Raw genomic sequence first — 27,771 nt, forward strand, 5'->3', positions numbered from 1 at the left:
GAGCCCGACCCCAAGCTGACAAGTCATTAAGCCACAAGACGGCTTTAACCACGGAGATGCCACGCCAGAGAATGGGCACGTGGTCATCCTCACCAGCACGCTGACGGGAGGGGGAGCGCTGCGGCAAGAAGCAGAAGTGCCAGGCCACGGCCACGGCCACTCTACTGCCCAGAAGAGCGCTAGGTGAGGTCGGGGCCTGGGAGTCATGGCCCAAATTGCCAGTCTTTGGCACATCTTATGACCAGGGCAAGGGGGGTAGTTAAGAATGAGACTGAAAATATGGCAAGCTTTCCAGGAAAAAAAGAAAAGAAAGAAAGAAAAAGAAATCTGAAACTCTAATCCCCGGGAAGAAGGCCCCACGGGGACTCCAGCTCAGGCGGCACACACGAAGCACCGTCCCCACAGCCTGCCACCCGGCGTGGCTCCAGGTCCCAAAGGAGTCAGCCCCCAGGGGCCGAAGCCGCAGGCTAGAGATGCTGCCTTCCCCGAATCCAACAGACCGTCAGTCCGCAGGCTGCTCACACCTCCTGGCTCATGCAGCACAAGCGTTTCTGGCGTTGTGGAGACAGCACAGAAGACATGCAACGGCCGCTCACATCGTGACAGACACAAGGTGTCCTGCCAGGAGCCATGCCTCCACTGAAGGAGCCACCCAAGGTTCCCCAGTGTGTGGCAAGCACAAGGCTCTCTGGCTTGGCTTCCCCGGCCCCTCAGAAGAGGTGAGCCCCACCACCCGAAGTGCTGAATCTCAGGGCAAGGAGGCCTGGAGCGCAGGGGAGACCCGTGCCTTGTGCAGGCACTCCCTGGATCTGTCAGGCTGACCACATCAGGCCACAAACAACAACAGAGAACAGCGAAGGGACTAGAAGCAGCAGACCACTACCACAAGCACGGTGTCCGTCACATACCTGATCCTGTTGTTGAACAAAAAAACGGGAAATCAGGTGAAAATAAGAGAAAGGAAAGGACACAACAGTTAAGGAAAATTAAAACAACCATCAAGCAGTTAATCAGGAGTAAAGACATCACAAAGTTTAAGGGAACCACACGGGGCCCAGAAAGCTAGTCCAGCCCCCAAGGGGCAGATGACACTGTGCAGGTGGGGTGTGCCCGAGGCGAAACCATGTGCAACACGGGCCCCAGAACCCACCCCGGAAGAGGCCTCTGTCCCCAGAGCCTAACTCCACCCCAGCTTTCCCCCAGCTCAGTGTGATGACGCTGGAGCCAGGCTGCCCAAACTGGGAGATACTCCCGCTGCCCAGCCTGGGGACAAAAAAGCCAAGGCCAGATGCTGGCCTGCGAGGCAGAGGTGACAGTGAGTCCAAAGCTCGGAGTTCTGACTAGGAATTCCACCTCCAGTCAACCTAAGGGACAGACGGGAATGGACACGGGTGGGTGGGGGGAGGGGGTATGTATGTATGTGGCAGTAAGGACACTTATCATTTGAAGAGAAAACCTGAAAAAATCTAAAGCATCCACAGTTGGTTGGTTACATAAATTATATTCTGCTCATGCCACGGATTAATATGCAGCCAGGTAAACTGTGTGTACAAAAATGATCAGGGCTGGAAAGATGGCTTAGCAATTAAGGAGCTTGCCTGCAAAGCCTAAGGACCCAGGTTCAATTCCCCAGAACCCATGTTAAGCCAGATGCACATGTTGGTGAAAGTGTCTAGAGTTTGTTTGCAGTGACTAGAGGCCCTGGTGCACCCATTCTCTCTCTCATCAATAAGTAAAAACAAATAGCCAGGTGTGGTGGCTCACGCCTTTAATCCCAGCACTCGGGAGGCAGAGGTAGGAGGATCACCACAAGTTTGAGACCACCCTGAGGATACATAGTGAATTCCAAGTCAGCCTGAGCTACAGTGAGACCCTTCCTCAAAAAAATTAATTATAATAAAATAAAAACAAATAAAAAACACAAACGTTTCATTAAAAACAATAATCAACCTGAGCTAGAACAAGACTACTTCGAAAAAAACAAAAATAACCGGTGGTGACGCATGCCTTTAATCCCCGCACCCTAGAGGAAGAGGTAGGAGGATTGCCATAAGTCCAAGGCCACCTTGAGACTACATAGTGAACTCCATGTCAGTCTGCACTAGAGTGAGACCCTACCTCAAAAAAAAAAAACCACAAATAAATTTTAAAAATAAAATAACCACTATTAACTTCAGGGTAAAATGCAAATTAAGAACAAAACAGTATATACAACATGATCCCACTGATGCTTTTACAAACCCAAATATCTCTAGTACGGGAATTTTTTTTTTTAAATCCTAGCCACATTTATTAGAAATTAGCTGTAAGGAAGCACTTCACTGGGTCACCTTGCATCCAAGGATCATCTTTACCTACTTCTGGGCGAAGGCTTTGTAAACCTTCATTAAATGTTTTTACAAGCAGGCTATGAATAACACCACCAACCCCCCACCGTGCTCGGGGCAGGGCAGGCTGCCTGACTGGGCTGGCGAGCCCAGCAGCTGGTGACAACTACCGACCATAAGGGTTTAAAGAACCAACTCGAGGACTACACAACAGCCTCAGCGCAGGAAGCCAGCATCAGAGAGAAGCCCACCTACTGCAGCCACGCGGGTTAGCCCCAGGGACCGCCCCCCCCCCCAGCCATCCCAGCATGACCCGAAGGAACCAGTCATCTCCCGTGACCGGCATGCCCCACCTCTCACAGGCAATGAATGGGCCGAATGCTGGGGCACATGAGACCCCACGGAGGACACAGGGCCACCACGGCCACTTACGGGTCCTTTCGTCCATACCCTGAATGAGGTTGCCCAGCTCCGTGATGGGACTGCTTGTACCAATCTCAGTGTGAAAGACAGACTCTAGCAACTGATGGCCAGCTCACGCGTGCGCAGGCAGACAGCCCCAAGCCACAAGCAGCGCAGCCTAGGGTCAGCTAAGGCAGCCTTCCCTGGAGGGGGGAGGGGTTTAGGTTGTGAGCAGAAGCCTGCTTGGCAGACAGGTTGTATGGTCCCAAGTCAGAACACAGGGAAGAGGGAATGCTAACCTATGGAATTCCTAAACTTCCCAGAGACATATACTTAAATGCCACCTACCATGTGCATCATCATCTGGATGGCGACTTCAGAATACTCTTCAAGGTAGTTCTTACACTGCAGAGAGAAAGGCTGTTCATTACTGCAAACGAGACCCACCGAGAGAATTAAAAAAAAAAAGCCAAAGTGGCACCTCAGAGGGCCACTCATGACCAGGACTTCTGTCCTCTCCGTACCTCACAGCTCAGGTTGTGTGAAAGCCACACAACAACTCACTAGAAATCCAGATACAATAGTTATGAGCCAGAGAGAGCTCTAGATACAACAGTTATAGACATACTACATTTATGAAAACCAAGAATGCCTTTCAGACCCACTCACATGCTCTCGGACAGGGTTGTAAAAATGTAAAGCCTACAGGTTCAGGTTCAGTTAGAATGGCTTGTAATGGCCTGTTTTCATTCAACCTAGCTATTTCTAGCAGACCCTCAGAGAGCAGCACCTGTCATACTCAAGGGCGTCCCCAGGAGAAGGAAATCCAATAGTCCTCAGAGAGGGTTTAAGTGAAAACAATTTAAATAGCAAACACGGGCTGGAGAGATATCTGGCTTAGCAGTTAAAGTAGTTTCCAGCAAAGCCAAAGGACCACAGTTTGATTCCCCAGGAACCCATGTAAAATAAAGCAGACGCACAGGGTGGTGCATGCATCTGGAGTTCATTTGCAGTGGCTAGAGGTTCTGGTACGCCCATTTGCTCTCTCTCCCAGATAATAAAAAAAAAAAAAAAAAAAAAAAAAAAACAGCACTTACAAGCCCAGCATGGTGGCACACACCTTTAAGCCCAGCACTCAGGAGGCAAGAGGTAAGAGGATCACCTAGAGTTTGAGGCCACCCTGAGACCACACAGTGAATTCCAGGTCAGCCTGGAAAACCCGTCAGTGAGGATATAAGGTCCCAGGCCTTCATGACAAAACGAACAACCACAAAAAGAGGAGGAGAACAGAAGAGTCCCACGCTCCCGGGGACAGCAGCGCGCAATGGGAAAGGCCTCTGTGCGCTCCCAAGCCAAGAGTTACTGTGCTGCTTCCACCACGTGGCCAGGCAGGTTCTGCGGGTGCTCAGGCTCAAAGCTAGCATTTTGGTTTTACACACCCATTTCATAAACATGATTAATAGGAATAAGGTCCAAGGAATGAAATCACTAAGGAACTACAAAAGTGGATTTCATAGGCTGGAGAGGTGGCTCAGCAGTTAAAGGCACTTGCTTGCAAAGCCTTCAGACAGGATTCAATTCCCCACACTGACGTAAAGCTAGATGCACAAAGTGACACATGCATCTAGAGTTCGTATGCAGTGGCAACAGGCCCTAGTATGCCCACATTCTCTCTCTCTCTCTCTCCCCCCTCCCTTCAATAAGTAAAAATATATTTTTAAAGAGAAAATGTGGGGCTGGAAAGATGGCTCAGAGGTTAAGGCACCTGCCTACAGAGCTTAAGGACCAGAGTTTGATTCCCCAGTACCCACATAAAGCCAGATGCACAAGGAGGTGCATGCATCTGGAGTTCAGCTTGCAGTAGCTTAAGGCCCTGGTGCACCCATTCTCTATCTATCCTAAACAAACATTTTAAAAATAGAAAGAGCTGGGCATGGTGGCACACGCCTTTAATCCCAGCACTCGGGAGGCAGAGGTAGAAGGATCACGGTGAGTTCGAGGCCACCCTGAGACTCCATAGTGAATTCCAGGTCAGCCTGGGCTAGAGCAAGACCCTACCTCGAAAAACCAAAAAATAAAAAAAAAATAAAGTGAGTGAGTGAGTGAGAGAAATGTGTTTCTGTAGCCACACAAGGAAGATTCCCAAGTCAATGTCCTAAAAGGTAGCTTACATGGAGGCTGTTCCCTATAGGAAACACACTTAAGAATTGGGAGGCAGGAAGCCGGGCGTGGTACCCTGAGACTCCATAGTGAATTCCAGGTCTGCCTGGGCTAGAATGAGACCCTACCTTGAAAAAGAAAAAAAAAAAAAAAAAGAATTGGGAGGCAAAGTAGGAGGATCACTATAAGTTCAAGGTCAACCTGACCTAGAGTGACACCCTACCTCAGGAAAAAAAAAAAAAAAAAAAGAACTGAGAGCCTCCAACACCTGCCCCACTTTAAAAATGGGTGACTGGTTCTGGGGTGTTTCTGATACATATGGTGAGAGGAAGAGGAAAAAAAAAAAAACTCCACCTTCACAAAGGTGGAAAAGTGGTTTTCTCTGTCTATTCAAGAGTTTTATATCTCCAAACCGAAATCTAGCCAGGCCCCACACACAGCGGCGGGGAAGAGGGGCACTTTAAGAGCCCCTTCCTTGGCGCTGCTGGGCTGGAACTTTCGGACCACCGCTGCGACGGGGCACACGCTCTGCTCCGGCCCCAGTCCAGGCCATCACCCAAGGCGTGCGGAGGAGAGGCTCACCATGTCGGCCATGCCAGGCCCCAGGCGGTCACATTCCTTCTTGGCATGCTCCAACCAGCCCTGGACGAAGGTGGCATTGCTCCTCACGGCACTCTGGACGTCAGTCACAATCTGCTGGCAGTCCTGGCAGACATCTCCATTGTCCTACGAGAGAACGACAGTGAGGATGGCGCCTCCGAGTGAGGGGGCGCCGCGCCCCCTGCAGCGGGGCCGCGGCACTCACCAGCCCCTGCAAGGCTGGCTCCAGAGCTCCCGATTACGCATCATGATAATGATACTGCATGGGGGTGGCACTGGGGTGTAGCCAGACAGAAGTCACGTTTAGTGTGTTTCTGAAGCACAGCGTGTGCCCCGTCGCAGTGGTGGTCTGAAAGTTCCAGCCCAGCGGCTCCAGTTGCAGACGGGAGAAGTCATGTTTAGTGTGTGGAGAGTCTGGGTTCCAACTCCAGCAGAGAAACCACTAGGTGTATTTTAAATACCCCATCCTTCAGAAACTCTACCCAAAGGAAGGAATGGATGAGCTTCATTCAGAAGCATGCTGGCCCCTCACAGGCCCCGCCGCTGTGCACGGACGGGCAGGCCATCACCAGCCTCACATTCACCCCGACTCCGCAGCCTCCAGCTCACCTTGGGCTGGAGTTGGCTCTTGGGGCCATCCTGAGGGTACAGGAGGAGGGGGATGTTGGCCATGAAGGGAGCCACCAAGTTGGTCATGTCCACTTCGGGGATCTTATTGGCCTCGATCTGATTCTGGTGGCTCAACTCGGCCAGGTGCTTCTGGAGAGACTTGCAGAGGTTGAGCGCAGAGCAGATCTGCTCAGGACGGCTCTGGAGGGAAACACAGGGAGTCCTTCCTCAGGGGGACAGGTACTACTGCTGCCTTCCCCGCAGTCCTTCTCCTCACGTTTCTTAAAAAAGACACATCACAGGCTGGAGAGATGGCTTAGTGGTTAAGGTGCTTGCCAGCGAAGCCTAAGGACTCATGCTTGACTCTCAGGTCCCATGTAAGCCAGACACACGGTGACACAAGGGCACAAGGTCTCACGTGTACAGGGGGGGGGGATATGCATCCAGAATTGCAGTGGCTGACGGCCCCGCTACACCAGTTCTCTCTCACTCTCATATTAAAGAAAGGAAAAGGGCAATCTGTTGGGCTTGCCTCCAAAAGGGGGGGGGTAAAGGAGGGAAGGAGGGAGAAAAGGAGGGAGGGAGGGAAGGAGGGGGGAGAGGAAGGAAGGAAGGGAGGGAGGGGAAAGGGAGGGAAGAGAAGGAGGGAGGGAGGGGAAAGGGAGGGAAGAGAGGGAGGGAGGGAAGAGAGGGAGGGAACACCACGCTGCACAGCATATCCACAAAGAATCTGGAAATTACAACCCAGGCACCTGACCTGCACCTCAGCCTCCAGATACCCCAATGTCACCTCTGCTCACCATCAGCTCTTCCTCAAAGGTTCAGAGTGAAGGGCAAGGGACAGAGACTTCAGAGACTGAGTCATGGGCACAGCCCCACCAAGAAGCTAAGACAACCCGCTAGCTTCAAACGCCTTCCACACAGCTCTGTCCCAAGTTCCCATCTCTTAGCATGACTCACATACACATGGCCATCTCATGGACATCTCCAGCCACCACCACAGACCCCCCCCCCCCCCAGACGAGGAAGACACTCCCAACTAGAGTTAACTAGCTGGCGTCTGTAACCATGGTGTAGTCCTGTGCAAGATCACCACCCTCTCAACCCAGCAGGTCACTAAGCAGGCAGCCTATTGTACGGAAGCTACTCTATTCACAGAGCCCTATCAAGAGCTGCTCAGGAAACACAAACCACATAAAAACAGACCTTTCCATTTCATCGCTCTGCTCTGGGCTGTCACCTCCTCTGTGCCCTGGAAGTGCCTAGAGCAAAGGCAGAGCGTGTCCCATCACCTACCATTTGCCCCTTGATCATGTCCAAGACGACGGGGAGGTAGGAGTCGATCATCTGCTTGCATGTGTTCGACAGGCTGGGCACAGGAATCAATCTGCAGACCTTCTCCAGGTAACCAAACATCTCCTCCTACAAGGGGGGATACGAGGCGAGACGCCCTCCGTGAGCAACTCTAGCAAAAGCCAGCTGGGAAACCAGCCAGTCTCGAGAGAGGGAGACAGTGGTTTCCCAGGGCTGCCAGTCAAACAGGCAAGAGAGACCCACAGGCATGGGCAATGCTGAGCAGATGGGCAAACCGAGAAGCACGACATGAAGTGGCACTGAACTCGGGTATTTTAGCCTAGGGGTCAGCCAAGCAGGCCCTTGGCCTATTTTGTACAGCTGGGCCCCATGGTCATTTGTAAGCGGGGTGTGGGGGAAGGACTACTGTGAGTTCAAAGCCAGCCTGAGACACTAATTCCAGGTCAGCCTGGGCTACAGCAAGACCCTACCTTGAAACACACACACACATAGTCATTTTTAAAAACACTTTAAAAATGTATTTTTAAAAAAAAAAACTACACAAGCAAGATGTGGTGATACAGGCCTATAATCGCAGCATTTAAGAAGACAGGGCAGGGGAATGCTAAGTTCAAGGCCAGCCTGTGCTACACAGTAAGACTCTGTCTCAAAAAACAAAGAGAGAAAGAGCCCTGCATGGAGGCACATGCTTTAATTTCAGCACTCAGAAGGCAAAGGCAGGAGGACTGCTGAGTTCAAGGCCACCCTGAGACAGATTACACAGTGAATCCCAGGTCAGCCTGGCTATAGAGCAAGACCCTACCCTTGAGAGAGAAAAAAGAAGCCAACTTGGCTTGTCTGCGACCACATGTGCCCACAGAGCTGAACTAGTTCTTTCTCACTCAGCCCTCTCCAGGGTTTGCCACTCCCTGGACCAGCCCCCCACCATCCCCTGGGACCCCACGGCAGCGTACCTCCGTGGTGTTGTCTTTCAGCAGGTTGCCGACTACGTTGACGACTTTCGTGCATACAGTGCATGAAACAGATTTCTGAGAGGAAAGAACGGGGGAGGGGGGGTCTGTATTTGTAGGGCAGTCTTCTCCTCCCAGGGGTCAGTGGCCACTCGTCCACCTTCTAATCACCAAAGGAAACTTTCCAGTGAGCCGTTCGGAACCGGACTCTAAAGCAGCGGCTCTGTTAAATCGAGTCGTCTGCTCTTCCTGAGGGGGGACGAGCGGCCACTGACAAGTTCAGAACTGAAACTACTTGGTCAAGCACAGGCTGTCACACGGAACGACCAGCTTGTCACAGAGCGAGCCAGCAGCAGCACCCTCGTCAGCACAGCCTGGTCTCCAGCGGGTTTGGGACAACACGTGAAGAACGCATGCCAGGTCTGCTATCTCACTGTATTCCCTCGGACCCCCACGTTAACATGCCACATTCACACCACCCCCACGAAGACAGCGCCATCTTCTCCAGCATGGTTACAGCTGGAAACCAAGTTTGAAACAGCTAACCAGGTCTCCATCGGGGAACTGCTTGGTTCAGAGGAATGAGAGGAACCGGCAGCAAATGGGTTTGCAAAGCTGAGCAGCGCTCTGCGGCTACGACAGAGGCTGGGCGGGCACAGGCAGACCCGCTGGCCCTTCATCGTGGGTGGGAAGTGGGACCTGCAGGAAGGGGCAGACGGGAGGGTGGGCGCCCGCAGGGGCAGGCGTCCAGGGAACTGGGCACATCCAGCAGCAGAGACAGTGCTCCGGGGACAGTGGGGAGCCGCGGGGGGCGCAGGGCTGGCGGGGGGAGGCGGCGGCGGGCGCTCACCACGGTGGGCTTGCTCCACACCCCCTGCTGGCAGTGCTTCACGGCGCCGCAGTCCACCGCCGTCTTCAGGTCCCGGCACAGCACCGCGGAGCCCTTGGAGCATTTTCTCAGGTCCTGGACAGGGCTGCTTAGAGCTGAAGGGAGAAGCAGCGTGAGGAGAGGCCGCTCGACCACAGACCAGCTCCACCCCACGCCATGCCCAGGGCCGAGGATGAGCCCCGGCCTGGCCGCCAGCAGCCCACGACACACAGCTGCATCTCCGGGTGGCTGGCAGGGCTGCCATCAAGTCGCAGGACGGAGGAGGACTGTGTGTCCTTGCCAGCTACTGTAAGCAGTACCAAGCCTCTGATGCCCTCGAACCTTCTGTTCTAGCCATCCCAGAACTCAGGGGGCTGAGGCAGGAGGATGGTTGAGTTGGAGGCCACTGAGGGTTACACAGTGAGGAAAAAAAAAAACAAAAACACCACCAGACTCCATCAGACGACATGCAGAGGAAGATGGGATGGTGTGGGGCCGGACCCCAGCAGACCGCAGAGCAGCGCTGAGTCAGCTTCTGTGACAACGGCGGACGAGCCTGCAGCCACCCGGGGACCCACGGAAAACCATGCTGCCTCACCCTGAAGCTCGGTGAGGGCGCACACACCCGCATACGCGAAGCCCCACGGCAGGTAGACGAGGGAATGAACTATTCCCCATTACTGCTCCCAAAAGCTACACAAAGACTGATACTCCCCAGAAAGCTCAGGTCAGATCACCTGTACCCCATATTCCAACCTTCCCTGGCCCCTGGAGCCAAACCACGAACACGTCCAACCAGTCCTCAACCTCAAGGGCCCCAGCACCACCACCGCTCAGCTCCACTCTGCTGTCTGTGGAAACGCACGTGCCAGATGCACAATCATGCCAGGCTCCCGAGGGCTCCCAGAAATTACTCAAACCACAATGAGGCTGAGCTAGGCTGGAGCGAGGTGCAGGGAGGAGGAGGGGAATGAGGTAGGGGTCCTAGGAGCGTGAAGGAGGCCGCACACAAGGGAGCTCCAAGACCTGCCCACAGGCCTTTCTAGACATTAGGTCTCTGGGCTCCTGCAAGACCCAGCGAGGTGCTCTGCTTGAGGAGAGCCCACAGACCCCAACACTGCACGATGACGTCAGCACAACTCTAATGCAGTTATCTTCTTCAACCATCCCAGCACACCCGACCAAATCAAGCAGGTTTCTAGGAGCAAGGCTCACTGTCCCAGGCCCTGGCGACAAGCAGACTGCGGCTGTGTCTTCTCTCTAGGAAGCTGACAGAACCAGCATCTCCAGTCACCCATCATGGCTTCGCTGTTTACTGTGGCCCGGTGACTCTGGACTGCAAAGTGAGGCAGCCCCTTTACCCGACACCGACCCAGCTGCCTAGCCGGAACCCAGTGTCGCAGTCAAGCCCAAAGGTTACTTCCAGTGACCTCCACAACGGTGCAAGCAAGCTCCCACCCCCAAACCAGAGGTTGAGGACGGTCTGCTTGGTGGCTACTGGATACACAACAGTCAATGATCCAGCATGAAACAGGCTCCAGGGACACTGAAAATCAAACTCAGCTCTCCACTCCTACAAATTCAGTTCTTATTACTTTCCCAACTACCCCCAGCCTAAAGCCAAACTTAAAAAAGTATATCCTGCTGGGCGTGGTGGCGCACACCTTTAACCCCAGCACTCTGGAGGCAGAGGGAGGAAGATCACTGAGTTTGAGGCCACCCTGAGACTACATAGTGAATTCCAGGTTAGTCAGGGCTGGAGTGAGACCCTATCTTGAAACCCCTCCCCCCCAAAAAAGTGCATCCTAACCAGGTGTGGTGGCTCACACCTGTAATCCCAGCACTTGGGAAGCCTGGGCTACAAGAGTGAGTTTCAGGTCACAGCCTGGGCTAAGTAAAGACCTTTACTCAAAAAAAAAGGGGGGGTTAGAGAGATGGCTTAGTGGTTAAGCACTTGCCTGTGAAGCCTAAGGACCCCAGTTCAAGACTCAATTCCTCAGGACCCACATTAGCCAGATGCACAAGATGGCTTCGTTTGCAGGGGCTAGAGGCCCTGATGCGCCCAGCCATTCTCTCTCTCCTCCTCTCCCTCTACGCCCCGCCCCCCCCGCCTCTTTCTCTGTCACTCTGAAATAAACAAAAACAAATTTAAAACACCTTTCCCTCCTAAGAGGAGCTGGCCCTCGGCATGGCATCAGAGATGCGAGCAGATGGCTCAGCAGTTAAGGCCCTTGCTTGCAAAGCACGATGGCTTGGGTTCCACTCCCTAGTACCCACTTAAAAACCAGACACACACAGTGGGGCACGCGTCTGGAGTTCACTTACAGTGAGTGGCAGGAGGCCCTGGCACAGCCATTCTCTCATGTGTGTTCACTCTTTCTCTCAAGTAAATATTTGAACAGACACAGGTGAGGGGAACAGGTGTTTAGGGAATGGCCACTATATTTTAGAAATACAAGGAAACCATGTGCCAGAAACAGCAAAGCGAATGACTAAAGAAAAAAAAAAAAAAAAGCCTTCCAAACAAAAACTGGAAAGACAGGTGTAGTGACTTAACTCCTGTAATCCCAGCATTTGGGAGGCCAAGGCAGGAGAATTCCCCTCAGTTTATGAGTTCAAGACCACCCTGAGACTACACAGTAAATTCCAGGTCGGCCTGGGCTAGAGCAAGAACCTACCTAAAAAAGGGGGGGGATGAAGAGATGTCTTAGCAGTTCAGGTGCTTGCCTGCAAAACCAATGGATCCCGGATCAACTCCCCAGGACCCACATAAGCCAGATGCACAAGGGGGCACATGCGCCTGGAGTTCCTTTGCAGTGGCTATGGGACCTGGCACACCCATATTCATATTCTCTCTCTCTCAACTAATTAAATAAAAATAAATTAATTTTAAAAAAAGATACCCAGCTTCCAGGGGTTCGTGCGAGGGGAACTGAACAGGAAGGCCTTCCGGACCACAGGCCTCTGTTCTCACAGTAACGACGCAGATGGTACTGCGGTGTTTATGTATCTCCACTATACCATAACCTCAAACCACTTTCTAATAAGTTATTTCTCAAAATGTGTTCCCAGCGAAGCTCAGCCTCTATTCTCCTCCTTCCACGTGGCTTCTAAGTACAACTTCCTCTTCTGGTGGACGCCGACCGCCAGAAGAGTTCTTCGAAGATCTGCCTGAGCCGCTGGCGGGGTCTGATGAAACATGTCCTCACAGAGGTGAGCAGCAGTGGGGAGGCCAAGCGCTACACTTCTCGGCTCAAGAGCCTGGCACCCACGCCAGGAGACACGGGCCATGCTGAGCATGGAAGCTGGGGCTTGCTCAGGGAAGGGGAGGCCACTGCTGCCTTTCTGTCTGCCCTTTGGCTTTTGGGGGGACAGCGTGTCTCTGTGCAGCCCATGCTGGCCTCGAACCTGTGACCCTCCTGCCTCATCTTCCTGAGTGCAGAGACTCATGTCACCACGCCCAGCAGCAGCTACCTGTACACTCCAAGCCTAACACAGAAATGTTCCGAAAGAAGAGGACAGAGGCACACATTCTAAACCACTTGGAAAGCCAGCACTGTATCAAGACGGAATAGGTTTCAAAGCCAGGCACTGTGGGACATGACTGAACCATCTCAAAAACAAAACACAGCAGGCTCACAGAACTGGGAGATTTAGGTGCTCTTGTGACTTCCTGCAAGGAATTACAAGCCTTAGCCTAAGACCCATCACCACCGCTGAGGAATGTAATTAGCTGGGGCACAGGAACAGAACGCATGACCAGCATCCCCAGTCTGGCTCTGCCACTTCCTGTTCAAACAGCCTTAAGCAAATTGCCGTCCTTCTGAGCTTGTTTTTGCATCTGGAAAATGAAGATGAAGGCAGTGGTGTCAGGAGATTGCGGAGAATGGAAATGAGCTAAGCACAGGAGCCTTCCAGCTGCCAGTCCCGCCCCGCCCCGCCCCTCCAGACTGTAAGCAGCTCCCCCACCCGCCTAGCTCTGAGCTCTGCAGAGGATTCAGATTCATGTGGTGCTCAGCACTTCCAGTCATAGGCCCGGAGACTTGGGCCTTGTGAGGTCTGACCAGGGGCCTACTACTGGAACCTGCTCCAAGGGGTCTGTAAGCATGACTGGACGGTGTGAAATGTATGCTTTGGTGTTGGCACACCACACAAGAATAGCACCGCTGTCCCATCGGCAACAGCAATGGCCACAGGACCTCTCCGTGTCCCTCTCCTGCCCAGAACAGGGTCTGCCAACAGGTAGACCAAGGCCATTCTCTCTGCGGCACCCTACGAACTTCCCAGCAACCTGGGAGATCAGAGAGCCTGTTGCTCTTGTCAGCAACCTGAGGCTGCCAGCTACTGAAACAAGACCCAGGGTCACAAGATGGGAGTGGACACCAGGCTATCCTGCTAGGAGCCAGGGTGCCAAAACACCTGCGTGTCCATGGTCTGCATGGTGCCCAACAGGAAACAAGAGCCACAGGTGAGACACTTCCCTCCCTCAGGGATAACCCCACGAGAACACCCTGGATCGGGCTGTCACTGCTCGGCTTGCACTTGGAGCCCATCTTTTAGAAGAGACTAGAAGGCCGAGAAGGTAGACAGGCCAGGACCACAGCCCCTGCTCTGCTGGGTGCTAACCGTGGACAACTTGCTGACAACCACCACCTGCAAATACGGAAAACCTTTTCCAGGAATCCTGTGACGACACACCGTGGCTGACGGGACATAAGCAGAGGCCACTGCATCTTCCTTTAAACTCAGATGTGACAGCTGGAACCGCTGCCCAGCTTGGAACGAGAAGAAACAGGCTAGACATCAAGGATGCTGAGCATGCAGCTGGAGGAGCCTGTCTGGGAGCCATGCCGGAGACGCGTCACCAGGAGACGGCGACTCAGGAACTGCGTGCAGCAGGAGCGGTTTGGGCTCAAGTGTTCTGAACCTAGGTCTCTGCTTTGCAGTGAAACCTAAATGCAACCAGTAAGACACATGCTGAACCAGCCACTTTGCTTAACAGAATCATCTCCAAACCAGTCTTCAGTAAAAGGAAGACTTATGACCCCACTGAGGGTACAAAGAAGCCATGAACGCAATGTAAGTATCAAAGGTTGTTTATATTATTTTTTAGAAAGCAGGGTGTGGTGGCGCACACCTTTAATCACAGCACTTGGGAGGCAGGGATGGAAGGATCTCAAGTTCAAGGTCACCCTGAAACCACATGGTGAATTCCAGGTCAGCCTCAAAGAAAAGAAAGCAATCACCAGAGCATGGCAGAGACCATCTTTCCTAGAATGCATCCCCTGACCTCTGTTCAGTCTCATTATCTTAACCATACATGTACTGCTCCTGTTAAAAATTTTAGGTAACTGCTAAACGCTATTGAGCCTAGCTACCAGAAAAAAGGTAACAGAAAACACAGGAAGCTTCCCAGAGCATACATTCCAGAGCTTACTGCACCCAGGGCTTGGGAAATGCGTCGCCATGGCAACAGCAAAGTTGCTAAGAAACTGAGAGGAGAGATGGCATCTACTCTAGGTCCCCTCCTTTCAGACACTTCTCAGAGGAATTAACAGGCTCCAAAGGTGGAGGTCATGGTGTGCTCTCCACACAGGCTACACCACCACACAGCTGGGGTTCCAGACACCTTCACTGGCAAAGAGCATTTGCCTCTTCCTTCCAGAACCCTGCTCTTGCAAAAAGTTCTACACCAAAAAACCTTCACAGTAGACCCGCTATTTAATGGTTCACAGTAGCTAACCTCCGACATAGTCTGCCTTGATCCTGAGACAGTAAGGTCCAAATACTCCCTGTAACACATAAGCATCAGAGGTAGCCTGGCACAGTGGCTCACCCTTGTAATCCTAGCACTGGGGAGGCTGAGGCAGAGACACTGATGCAAATCCAAGGCCAGCCAGGCCAGTTTAGGACACTACCTCAAAGAGACTTAAAAAAAATGAGAGCGGAAAGCCGGGCATGGTGGCACACACCTTTAATCCCAGTACTCCAGGACGCAGAGGTAGGAGGAATAGTGAATTCCAGGTCAGCCTGAGCCAGAGTGAGAGCCTACCTCAAAAAACCACAAATAAGTAAGAGAGAGAGGGAGGGAGGAATAGCTTAGCTGTGAAGATGCTTGCCTGCAAAGCCAAAGGACTCAGGTTCGACTCCCCAGGACCCATGTAAAGCCAGATGCACAAGGTGGTGCATGTGTCTGGAGCTCATTTGCAGTGAATGGAAGTCCTGGTGCACCCATTCTCTACCTGTCCCCCCATAAAAATAAAATAAATAATGAGCAGCAAGAAAGCTTGTAAGCACTCTACAACATACAGACACCATCAGTGCAACTGCGGGTTTGTTTAAGACAAAGGATTCGTCACAATCAGGGCACAGGGTTATGTGTATGAAGCTTGTCAACAGATTTAAAATATATTTTACATACACACACACACACAGAAAGAGACAGAGAGAGAGAGACAGAGAAAGAGAGAGATTCGTTCTTCCTTGCTTCTACTCACACTACTGCATCATTTCCTACTTTTCCTCACAAGCCAGTTATTTCCAGGACAAAAGAAAGAAAAAAAATCTAGCAGGGCGTGGTAGCACAAGCCTTTAATCCCAGCACTCAGGAGGCAGAGGTAGAAGGAAGAGGCCACCCTGAGACTACATAGGGAATTCCAGGTCAGCCTGGACCAGAGTGAGACCCTACCTCGAAAAACTCACACACACACACACACACACACACACACACAGACAAATCTATGGACAGCAGTGGGAAATGGCTCAAGAGCAGAGATCTTGCCTAACATGGATGAGACCTCAGAATGGTGAGAGAGAGAGAGAGAGAGAGAGAGAGGAGAGAAAGAAGGGGGAGGAAAATGGGGGAGGAGAAAACAGGAATCTGCAAGTGGGGAGTGATCATGAAAAAGGTTAACAGGAGACAGTATTCTTAGGTCATACAGGAGTGATGCAATTCCGGGGGCAGAAATTCCTAACTAGGACTGTAGAGACGGTTCAGTGGTTAAAGGTGCCAGCTTGCAAAACCTGATAGCGCAGGGTCAACTCCTCAGTGCCCACGTGAAGCTAGATGCACAAGGTGGTTCGTGTTTCTGGAGCTCATCTGCACTGTCTCTTTCTCCCTGTCTGTCAAATAAATGAACATGGGGGGGGGGCGGCTGGAAAGATGGCTCCGAGTTAAAGGCACTGCTTGCAAAGCCTAACAACCACCAAGGTTTGATTCCTCGGCATGCATGTAAAGCCAGATGCAAACTGCTACATGCGTCTGGAGTTCATTTGCAGTGGCAGGAGGTCCTGGTGCACCCACACTTCCTCTTACATTTGCTTCTTTCTGTCTATCTCTAATAAATAAAAATTCAAAAAAAGAAAAAACTTTCTAACTGGTTTAATCTGAGAGCACTTTTGTCCAATCAAATGCCCTGCCAACCCAGCCCGGAATGGCGGCGTACCCCTGGAATTCCAGCGTTTGGGAGGGGAATGCAGGAGGACCAGGAGATCAAGGCCTGACTAGCCTACACTGAGACCTCCTCTCAAAAACAAGGACAGGTCTGCCAATGAAGTTCTTCCAAATGGTCACATATCAGATGATGGGTGAGAGATAAACTCAAATACACTTAGGTAAGATGATACACCTAGAGTTGTTTGCAGCAGCTAGAGGCCCTCGAACCCCATTCAGTCTGTCTCTCTTTTTTTCCTGGTTGTGTGTGTTTGTTTTGTTTTGTTTTGTTTTTTTACTTTTATTTGAGAGAGAGAGAGAATGAGCACTCCAGGGCCTCTATTCACTGTAAACAAACTCCAGCTGCATGTGTCACCTTGTACATCTGGTTTACATGGGTCCTGGGCAATCGAACCTGGGTCCTTCGGCTTTGCAGGCAAGTGCCTTAACTGCTAAGCATTCTCCCCAGCCCTGCCTGTCTCTTTTCTATCTCTTGCTGCTTGCAAATAAATATTTATTTTCAAAAAAGAAAAAAGAAAGCCGGGCATGGTGGCGCACGCCTTTAATCCCAGTTCTCGGGAAGCAGAGATAGGAGGATCGCTGTGAGTTCGAGGCCACCCTGAGACTACTACATAGTGAATTCCAGGTCAGCCTGAGCTAGAGGGAGACCCTACCTCTCAGAAAACAAAACAAATTCAGTGTTCAGAACTGACTCACAGTCCACAGCCCTACCACCCCGAATGCCCCCAATCTCACCTGAACTGGCTTACGTAAATGCTTACACTAAAATGCTTTAGGTGCAATGTGCGTCCATCCACAGCAAATGTCACTTTCGGCCTCCTCTGGCTGACACTGAATAGGAATGCGACCTTCATCTGGAAACACACCTAACATCTGCAGACCACGGCCTGGCTTAAGGCGGGTGACTAGAGCGTCCCAGCATGGTGGCTGCTTGCCCTGACCTCCCACAGCAATGGGGGGGACTAAGCTATGGAAGGAAGGGTTAGAGCTCTGACACCTGCAGTTCCTGCCCAACAGACAGGACACCGCAGCTGTGATCCCAAAAGGACCAGGTTCCCAGGACACTGGGGAGGGAGGTGGGGTGAGGGCCTCACAGTCACAGCAGACACCAGCTGTCTCTCTCCTAGGTGTGTTGTCCGGAAGCATGGGGTATGTGGTACAACAGCTGTGTGTTACAGTAACAGCAGCAAGATGACTGAAAATTAAAAGAAAAGAAGAGGGGCTGCAGTCGCAGCTCTATGGTGAAGCGCTTGGCTGGCCCTCAGAGGCCCGAGGGTCCATCCCAGAACACACACCCACCACACACACGCCTCGCGCTGGACGTGCACACGCCCGTATGTGATTTCAGCAGAGTGCAACCTGCCACACGTGCACAGCACCGTCAGTACCCCGAGACGCTTCACTTCCTGCACCAGTGCCCACGCTGCCACCCACGGGGGCAAAGGGGCTCTGCAGTCCTTGGCCAGCTCTCACTGTATCCGCCATCCCAGCAGCGGAGCTTCCCCCGACCCAGGAATCTTTTCTTGGTGGGTTCATTATGACACTTGCTTTCCACTTGTTTTTTATTTTGTTTTGTTTTGTTTTTGAGGTAGGGTCTCACTCTGGCCAGGCTGACCTGGGACTCATTCTGCAGTCCCAGGCTGGCCTCGAACTCAGCAATCCTCCTCACCTCTGCCTCCTGAGGGCTGGGGTTCAAGGTGGGCAGCACTGTGTCTGAGCTGACACTTTGCTAGCAAGGCAGTTTGCTCACTGCCTCCCCCACAATCCTCCGCAGACCACAACTTCTGACAACCTCCAGCCGAACACTTGAAGAGCAAGCGACTTCTAGTCACTTCCTCCAACTATAGCTGGCTCCCTTCACAGATTTACCTCCTTCAGATCTACCAGGGACACCTCAATTATGTGAGGGTCCCTGGTCCCTACTCCCTACACAGACATCTTCTCCAACGGGCTCTAAAGGGGAAGTCCTTTTAACCTGAACACAAGCAATTATGTGGGTCAACTCTTCACTTTAACCCAAAGTCACATGGTTCAACTGCCAAGCCCTATCTCTGCTGGGATTAAAGGCGTGTGCCACCACGCCTAGCTTGTTTGTTTGTTTGTGGGGTTTTGTTTTTGTTTTTCAAGGTACGGTGCCGCTCTAGCCCAGGCTGACCTGGAATTCACTCTGTAGTCTCAAGGTGGCTTCGAATTCCTGGTCATCCTCCTCTACCTCTGCCTCCTGAGTACTGGGATTAAAGGTGTGCGCCACCATGCCTGGCTATGAACAGTTTCCTAATGCTAACTTCAGGGAAATAATAATGCTCTATGTAATCCTGACAGTATGTGGGCGCAGGCCCATGACTTAGCTGCTTGGGTGCCCAAGGCAAGAGAATCACCAACACAAGAAAACAAAACTGAACAGAACAGTCCAGAGCAGTGGTTATCAACAGGGGTGTCAGGGCCCACTTGCTAATCTGCACACTGAATACCTGAGGGCCCACTGTGATTACTCTTCCACTTTTCTGCACTTTTCTTTTTTCTAAAAAGAACAGGAAGTCTAATGAGCTATCTGTTTTAAAAGAGAAAAGAAAAACCATGGGGGGGGGGGGGGCTGCAGGCCTACCTCAGCGGTAAAGTACTTGCCTAGCCCGTGTGAGGTCCCGAGTTCTCTCCCCAGCACAAGTTTTAAACAGAAAAGAAGATACACAAAGAGTGCACTGTGGTTTTAAGTTGCCTAGAGAAGGCAGGGGCGGGGCTGGCTGTGGGGAGGACAGACATACTCCCCCCCACAAAGCAGGTAGAGTCTCACTCTAGCCCAGGCTAACCTGGAATTCGCTATGGAGTCTCAGGGAAGCCTTGAACTCACGGCAATCCTACCTCTGCTTCCCAAGTGCTGGGATTAAAGGCGTGCACCACCGCGCCAGACGTACTTTTTTTTCACCATTTTTTGAACTTTCTTGGTACTTCTCTGACCCTTGTGGATGCTGAATCCAGGCCAAAAGCTGCACGGGCGGGGACTTCGCCCGGGTGGTCGAGTTAGTGACAGGTAGCCAGACAGCAGCTGGGACAGGAAGGCTGACGCAGTAGCTACCCTAGCCCAGCTCCCTCCTCGCTGCCTACCGGTTGACCTCCTGACTCGGTAGTCATGCCCAGCACATATACTTTTAATAAGTCAGTTTGAAGTTGCGGCTAACTCATGTCCTTAGAAATGCAAGATGCTAAGAGAATTGCCAAACCAGGAGCAGAGGAGGGTCACTACGCTGGTGGGACAGGGACACTAACAAGCTGACATCATCTTTATTAGATAGGCCAACAAAGAGAACTTCACTAAACCCTTTTGTGTTACTAAATCCTCAGAGCAACCCAGTGACTGGAGTAACAGGGAGTAAGGAGGACGTCTGGCAGGTGAGGAAATCAGGTTACGAAACTTGCCCAAGGTCACACAGTTAAGCGTCAGCACTGTGATAATGTTAACCACCACTCAACTTAAAGAATTACAGATTCCAAGGTGGGGTGGGGTGGTGCTCCCTGTAAACGCAGCACTCTGGAGGCAGGGGCAGGAGGCCTGCACAAGTTCGAGATATCTTTTAAAAAAAAACTAAGACAGGGCTGGAGAGATGGCTTAGCAGTTAAGCGCTTGCCTTTGAAGCCTAAGGACCCCGGTTCAAGGCTCAGTTCCTCAGGTCCCACACTAGCCAGATGCACAAGGGGGCACACGCATCTGGAGTTCGTTTGCAGTGGCTGGAAGCCCTGGTGCGCTCATTCTCTCTCTCTCTGTCTCCCTGTCTTTCTCTCTGTGTCTGTTGCTCTCAAATAAATAAATAAAAAATGAACAAAAAATATTAAAAAAAAAAAACTAAGACAAAAATGAAGGCCTAGTCACTCCACCTAGAAAATTCCATCCAACTCACACTTCAAGCTCACAGTATTCAATGTATTTTAACAACTGGACAGAAGCTGGGATGGTGGCTCATGTCTGTGGTCCCAGCACTCCCGAGTCTGAAGCCAGAAGACTTGCGTTCAAGGGCAGCCTACCTAGGTTACACACCTGCACCTCCCACCCCATCACAAAAAAAAAAAAAAAAAAGACTTGCTAAAGGGGATTCATGCTGCATTGTCCCAAGCTGACAGTCTATAAACTCATGTATTGAATCACAGAACAATTACAAGAGCAAGAAGCAATCAAATGGGCATGTCTACTCAATATGGTCTGGCATCCTCAGAGAGCAGTCACACACCACTCAGGGGTTAACCTTGACCCAAGTGACAGCATGAACGGGAGCGAAGCTCTGGTGAGCGTGCCTCCCCCCGTCCCAGCACCGTGACATTCTGCTAGCTCACTCACCTTGCCCACTGACTCACCGTCCCCCAACAGCACGCCCTGACTCTAGGATCCCCTGGGAGCGGGGCTGCTTCCTCTGGGCAGGCCGAAACAGAAAACTGCTCCTCTCTGGATAGCTCACCCCTGGCAAGTCACCAAGCTGTGCACCTGAGGGTGCGCAGACATTACACCCACCTGAGGTTTTATTAGGAGGCTTGTGTCTGCTGCAGTGGCACGGGAAGAGCAGGCACTTAAGAGAAAACCTGGGTTGGGGCCTAGCATCCCCAGTAAGCAGCCTATCACCTGGGAGCCACCTCAGGGCACCTGTCTTCATTCCTAGAGAGCCACTGGTCCCCAGTTCTAGCAGTTACCATCCCTTTCTCTTTAACGGGAAAACACACAAACAGGCAAGCGATTGGACAGGCAGAAAAGTGAGCCAAAACAAGCGTCTTCATCCCCAGGACATTTGTTTTGGATTTGTGTTGTTTTGGCAGGGCTAAGGAGGGAGCACGGGCCACAGCAGAGCTGCGTGAAGCCTGGGCCACCAAGGACATCATTAAAACACAAGCCGTGAAGCCTCTTAAGAGTCAGGATGGCATCTCGGACTACAGCAGAGCCACAGGGAAATCTTGGGTCCCGAGAGCCTGGGGAAACAGAGGAGGGCTGTGGACATCAGGGACCCTACTAAACAACTCAGCATGGATGCTTTCTCTGGAATTTAGGAAGAGCATTTCCAGAAATGCCACAATGAGAGGGAGCTGTTTAGACAAGCTAGTGGCTTATCAGTATGACCTTGGCAAAGTCAAACTAAGGCCATTCGTTATAACACATTCCTACAAAGTCAACTACTCAGGGAAGCAGGTCCCTTGCTTAAAGCAGACTGGTTATTAAAAGCCGGGCATGGTGGAGCACGCCTTTAATCCCAGCACTAGGGAGGCAGAGGTAGGAGGACCACTATGAGTTCCAGGCCAGCCTAGGACTACAGAGTGAGTTTCTGGTCAGCATGGGCTAGGGTGAGACCCTACCTCAGAAAAAAAAAAAATTTTTTTTTCAAAGAAATATATACATACAAGTCAGGCATGGTGGTGCATGCCTTTAATCTCAGCACTCTGGGAGGCTGAGGTAGGAGGATCACTTTGAGTTCAAGGCCAGCCTGGGCTAAGATAAAACCCTACCTCAAAAAAAAAAAAAAAAAAGAAGAAGAAGAAGAAGAGGTAGGAGAATCTGAGTTCGAGGCCACCCTGAGACTACATAGTGAATTCCCGGTCAGCCTAAACTAGAGAGAAACCCTACCTCGAAAAGCCAAAAGAAAAAAAAAAAAAAAAAGAAAGAAACAGAAGTGTGTGTGTGTGTGTGTGTGTGTGTGTGTGTGTGTGTGTTTTAGAAATGGGTTTTACATTCCAAAGAAACAATTAAGGGCTGGGGTGTGGCAGGGTGCCTGTCTACAATGAGTTAGCCCTCAAATCAAGTTCAATCCCCAGCACGGGGGGTGGGGGGGGTGGGATCCAATTCTGTTTTCTGTGATGTCCAAGAATCAGAACTCATGACTCTGTGCCAACAGGATCAATTGGGTTTTTTTCCTTCATTAAAAAACGAAAACCAGCTGGGCGTGGTGGCGCACACCTTTAATCCCAGCACTCAGGAGGCAGAGGTAGGAGGATTGCTATGAGTTCGAGGCCACCCTGAGACTCCATAGTGAATTCCAGGTCATAAATAAATTTTTATTTATTTGACAGAGAAAGAGGGAGGGGGAAGGGAATGGGCACGCCTGGGCCTCCAGCCACTGCAAAGGAACTCCAGATGCGTGCGCCCCCTTGTGCATCTGGCCAACGTGGGCTGGCGAGACATCTGTCGTTAAAGGTGCTTGCTTGTAAAGCCTGCTGACCCATGTTTGATTCCCCAGAACCCAAGTTAGGGCCCAATATAGAAAGTGGCACATGCATCTGGAATTCATCTAAAGTGACAAGAGATTAAAATCTGGCTCCACTCAGGAGGCTGAAGCCGGACGATTGCTATGAGCTCAAGGCCAGGCTGGACTACACAGGGAGTTCCAGGTCAGCCTGGGCTAGAGAAAGAAAGATACTAAGCCAGACACGGTGGCACACACCTTTAATCCCAGCACTTGGGAGGAAGAGGTAGAATCACTGAGTTCCAGGGTACCCTGACTACATAGTGAATTCAAGGTCCCGGGGCTAAAGCAAGACTTTACCTTAAAAAAAAAAAAGGCTGGGCATAGTGGCACATGCCTTTAATCCCAGCATTTGGGAGGCAGAGGTAGGAAGATCGCTGTGAATTCAAGGCCAGCCTGGGACTACAAAATAAATTCCAGGTCACCTGTGCTACAGTGAGACCCTACCTTAGAAAAAAAAAAAAAATCAAAAAGATAATACCTCAAAAAACCTAAGTAACTAAGTAAATAAACCTAAATAATCAAGCTCCACATCAAACCCTACTTTAGATAAATTAACCTCACACCTTTCTTTTCCCTGTGACCACTTAAACGAGGTTAAAATGGAAGAGCAAGCTGGGCCAGGTGGTGCAGGCCGATAGTCCCATGAGGCAAAAGGATCCACACTGAAAGCCTATCTTGAGTGAGTTTACCACCAGCAATGGGCAAAACTTAACTCGAGTCTGCCTCAAAACAAAAAGTAAAAGTACAAAGGAGAGCTCTGGGGCTGGAGAGATGGCTTAGCGGTTAAGTGTTTGCCTGTGAAGCCTAAGGACCCCGGTTCAGGGCTTGATTCCCCAAGACCCACGTTAGCCAGATGCACAAGGGGGCACACGTGTCTGGAGTTCGTTTGCAGCAGCTGGAGGCCCTGCGTGCCCATTCCCTCCCCCCCCCCCGCCTCTTTCTGTCACTCTCAAATAAGTAAATAAAAATAATTTTTTTAAAGGGAGAGCTCTGGATATAGCTCAGCCACAGAGCACTTGCCGGGCTAGGTTCAATCCCCTAGACACAGACACACACACACACACAATCAGGTCACAGTGACACAGGGACAGCAGGAAGCCCCTCCTTGTATCAAGAAGAGGGTACAGCTGGGCATGTGGCACACGCCTTTAATCCCAGCACTTAGGAGGCAGAGGTACGATGCTTGCAGTGAGGCCACCCTGAGACTACATAGTGAGTTCCAGGTCAGCCTGGACTAGTAACCCTACCTCAGGGGGAAAAAAAGTGATACAGCCTACCTAACCTGCAGTTATTTTTTTTTTAATTTTATTTATTTGCAAACAGAGAGAGACAGGAGAGGTAGACAGAGAATGGGTGCGCCAGGGCCTCTAGCCACTGCAAACGAACTCCAGAGGCACGGGCCACGATGTGCATCTGGCTGATGTGGATCCTGGGGAATTGAACCTGGGTCCTTTGGCTTTGCAGGCAAAGAGAGCCTCAACCACTAAGCCATCTCTCCAGGCCTCTGCAGTTATTTTTTAACAATTCCCACTACCACTTTGGGGTGACTTCTCGGCACAATGCTCACAGGCATTCACTACCCTACCTGCCCCCAAATAAAAATGGAGGGCATGGGCGTGCAAGACATACCCCAAGCAGGTGACATTAAGAACTCCACTGGGAAACAATGAAGAACCAGAAAGCCACTCCCCCCCCCAGCACCCCCTCCCCCTACACACACGCACGGTCCCCTTCAAGAAGGACCCTCCCGGACTACAGACACGTGAGAAGGTAAACCCCAGGCAGACAATGCACAACGGGTGTGCTTCCTACAGACTCCCACGCCCGTACAAAGCAGGGCACCCGAGGGCAGGAGCCACCCGGACCTGCAGGATGCGGCTGCAGGCCACGTCGAGGACGCGCGGCCAAGGGTCCCCGGAGGGCCGCCGGCGGGAAGGTCGCAGGGGACACCCGCGAGGCCGCAGCTGCGTGCGCATTCACCGGGGCCTGGGGAGGGGGGACTCGCCACCTCCCCGGATCCTCCCCGCCCGTCTTTTAGGGGTTCCCAGAGCGGCGACCCCCCCACCCCCACCCCCGCCGGCGCCTGCGCAGTGCGCTCCCTCGCCCGCCCGCCCGCCCGCCGCCCGCCGCCGCCGCCGCCGGGCCAACGGAGCTCGAGGGCCGGAGGCGCGCCCAGCCCGCTCCCGGGGACGCCGGCGGGGAAGAGTGGACACTGCACGGGTTCCCTGGCCCGGGTCTCCGGGGGGGAAGGCGAGGCTCACCAGTGCCCAGCAGGCTGGCCAGGAGCAGGAAAGCGTACATGGCGCCGCTGGACTCCCGAAGTCTGCAATGCAGATCGTCAGCTGATCGCGGCGGATATAAATCTGCCCCCCACCCCGACGCCGACGCCAGTGCGCAGGCGCGGGCCCCGCCCGGATGGGGCGCAGCCTGACTCAGCGGCGCGCAGCGCGCCTGCGGGGAGGGGCGGGGCAAAGGGGGAGGGGAGGGGGGAGGGGAGGGGAGGGGGGAGGGAGGAAAATTCAGAGAAAACCTTTATCCAGGCACCAAATCAAGGTCACCCATTACCTCGCTATCTATAACATTACTTTTTTTTTCTCTTTGCACTCTCAGGAATGAAATCCTAAATTAAGGCCTCTCCCAGCAACAGACACTGAGCTGCAGTCTGCAGCCCCTAAAACTTATCTTTTTGTTTTTGTTGTTATCTATTTGAAAGAGAGGGAAATGAATACAGAGAGACAGAGAAAGAATGCCAGCACCTGTGAAAGCTGCAAACAAACTCCAAACGCTTGTGCAACCGGATTTATACAGCTACTGAGGAATCAAACGCAGGTCATCAAGGCTGTGAAAGCAAGCACCTTTTAACCACTGAGCACTGTCCCCGGTTTTCTAATTTTCTTTATTATTTATTTAAGAGAAAGAGGCAGATAGAGACAGAGAGAGAATGGGCACGCCAGGACCTCCAGACACTGCAAACTCCAGACACATGTGGCACCGTGTGCATCTTGCTTTGCGCCAAAACCGCTGAGCCTCTCCAGCCCTATTTTAATTGATTTGAGAGAAAATGAGGTAGACAAAGAGTGAGTGACTATGGTTATGCCAGGGCTTCTTGACACTGCATACAACTCCAGACACGTGAGCCATTTTGTGCATCTGGCTTTATGTGGGTACCCGGGAATTGAACCCAGGCTATCAGGCTTTGCAAGCAAGTGCCTTTACTCACCAAGCCACGTCTCCAGCCTGGCAATGACTATTTTAGCCTTTGCTTTGAACAGTTTGGCCATGTATGCCAGGGCTTTTGGACCCAGGATTTACCACCCACCTCACATTATTTCTGAGGTTTCACTTACTATTGTTAGTCTCATTTTTAAAATGAGATTTATAAACTGGGCGTGGTGTCACACACCTAATCCCAGCACCCAGGAGGATCACCATGAGTTCCAGGCCTCCCTTAGACTACATAGTGGATTCCAGGTCAGCCCTGGCCAGAGTGAGACCCTACCTCAAAAAAAAAACAAAAAAAAATTAAAAATGAGATAGAGAGATTCAGGCTGGAGAGATGGCTTAGCGGTTAAGGTACTTGCCTGCAAAGCCAAAGAACCCAAGTTCCATTACCCAGGACCCACTTAAAGCAAGAAGCACAAGGTGGCTCATGCTTTTGGAGTTTATTTGCAGTAGCAAGAGCCCCTGGCTCACCCATTCTCTCTGCTTCTCTCTCCCTCTCTTCCCTCTCCCTCTCTAAATAAAAATAGAATATTTTTTAAAAATGAGATTCAAAGCCGGGCGTGGTGGCGCACGCCTTTAATCCCAGCACTCGGGAGGCAGAAGTAGGAGGATTGCCATGAGTTCAAGACCACCCTGAGACTACATAGTAAATTCAGGTCAGCCTGGACCAGAGTGAGACCCTACCTCGAAAAACCAAAAAAAAAAAAGAGAGAGAGAGAGAGAGATTCAAGGGCAGACAGGTAAAGACTTTAACTAAGTTGTCACACTCAGGATGATTCACACCCAGGGCCCACCACCCCGCCTCTGTTAATCAGCCAGACTCAGAATCTGGCAAAGACTTTTTTTTTGGAATTTAGGAATTGCAAATTGGGAAACCAAGGCTCAGATATCTTCGAACCAGTATTCCAAAGGCAGCAGGGAAGAGTGGGAGTTGGAATGTGCAAGCAGGAAAGAGCAATAAAAACTTCTCTGCAGGGAACTTTAAGTGACTGGGGAAAGGACACGTGCTGCCTGGCAGAAACACATGGCAAAAAGATAAGGACAAGAGAGAGAACCCAGGCCAGGCACAGCGGCTCATGCTTACAGCCCCAGCGCTGGGGAGGCCGAGGCAGGAGGATTGAAAGATGTGTTTTCCAGCATGAACAGATTATCAAGAGCCAATCTCAAGACACAATGTCTATGCACAGTAAAAATATCCCTCCCTCTATCTGCCTCTGCCTCTCTCTCAATCTCTCAATCTATCTATCTATCTATCTATCTATCTATATATATATATATATATATATATAGAGAGAGAGAGAGAGAGAGAGAGAGAGAGAGACACACACACACACATATATATATATATATATATACACATATATATGTATGTATGTATATATAAACACACACATACCTCTCTCTCTCAAAGAAAATATTTGTAGGGCTGGAGAGATGGCTTAGCGGTTAAGCGCTTGCCTGTGAAGTCTAAGGACCCCGGTTCGAGGCTCGGTTCCCCAGGTCCCACGTTAGCCAGATGCACAAGGGGGCGCACGCATCTGGAGTTCGTTTGCAGAGGCTGGAAGCCCTGGCGTGCCCATTCTCTCTCTCTCCCTCTATCTGTCTTTCTCTCTGTGTCTGTCACTCTCAAATAAATAAATTAAAAAAAAAA

General features: G+C 51.5%; 1 protein-coding gene across 2 annotated transcripts in view; it reads right to left on the minus strand.

Moving 5' to 3' along the window:
- The window catches only part of LOC101604750 (prosaposin), a 30,465-nt gene extending 5,166 nt beyond the window's left edge, over nt 1-25,299 (minus strand). The window contains exons 1-8 of one of the 2 annotated variants that reach the window (XM_045137336.1): nt 25,160-25,299; nt 9,213-9,346; nt 8,366-8,440; nt 7,395-7,520; nt 6,099-6,299; nt 5,472-5,615; nt 3,078-3,134; nt 909-914 (exon numbers count right to left, since the gene is read on the minus strand). In XM_045137336.1, coding sequence (XP_044993271.1) covers nt 909-914; nt 3,078-3,134; nt 5,472-5,615; nt 6,099-6,299; nt 7,395-7,520; nt 8,366-8,440; nt 9,213-9,346; nt 25,160-25,199 — 783 coding nt within the window. In that variant the 5' untranslated portion in view covers nt 25,200-25,299. The remainder of the gene's footprint in view (nt 1-908; nt 915-3,077; nt 3,135-5,471; nt 5,616-6,098; nt 6,300-7,394; nt 7,521-8,365; nt 8,441-9,212; nt 9,347-25,159) is intronic. The other variant, XM_045137337.1, reaches the window with a different exon arrangement.
- Nucleotides 25,300-27,771: the final 2,472 nt, after the last annotated feature.

Source organism: Jaculus jaculus, chromosome 18 (assembly GCF_020740685.1).
Source record: "Jaculus jaculus isolate mJacJac1 chromosome 18, mJacJac1.mat.Y.cur, whole genome shotgun sequence".
Lineage (NCBI taxonomy): Eukaryota > Metazoa > Chordata > Mammalia > Rodentia > Dipodidae > Jaculus > Jaculus jaculus.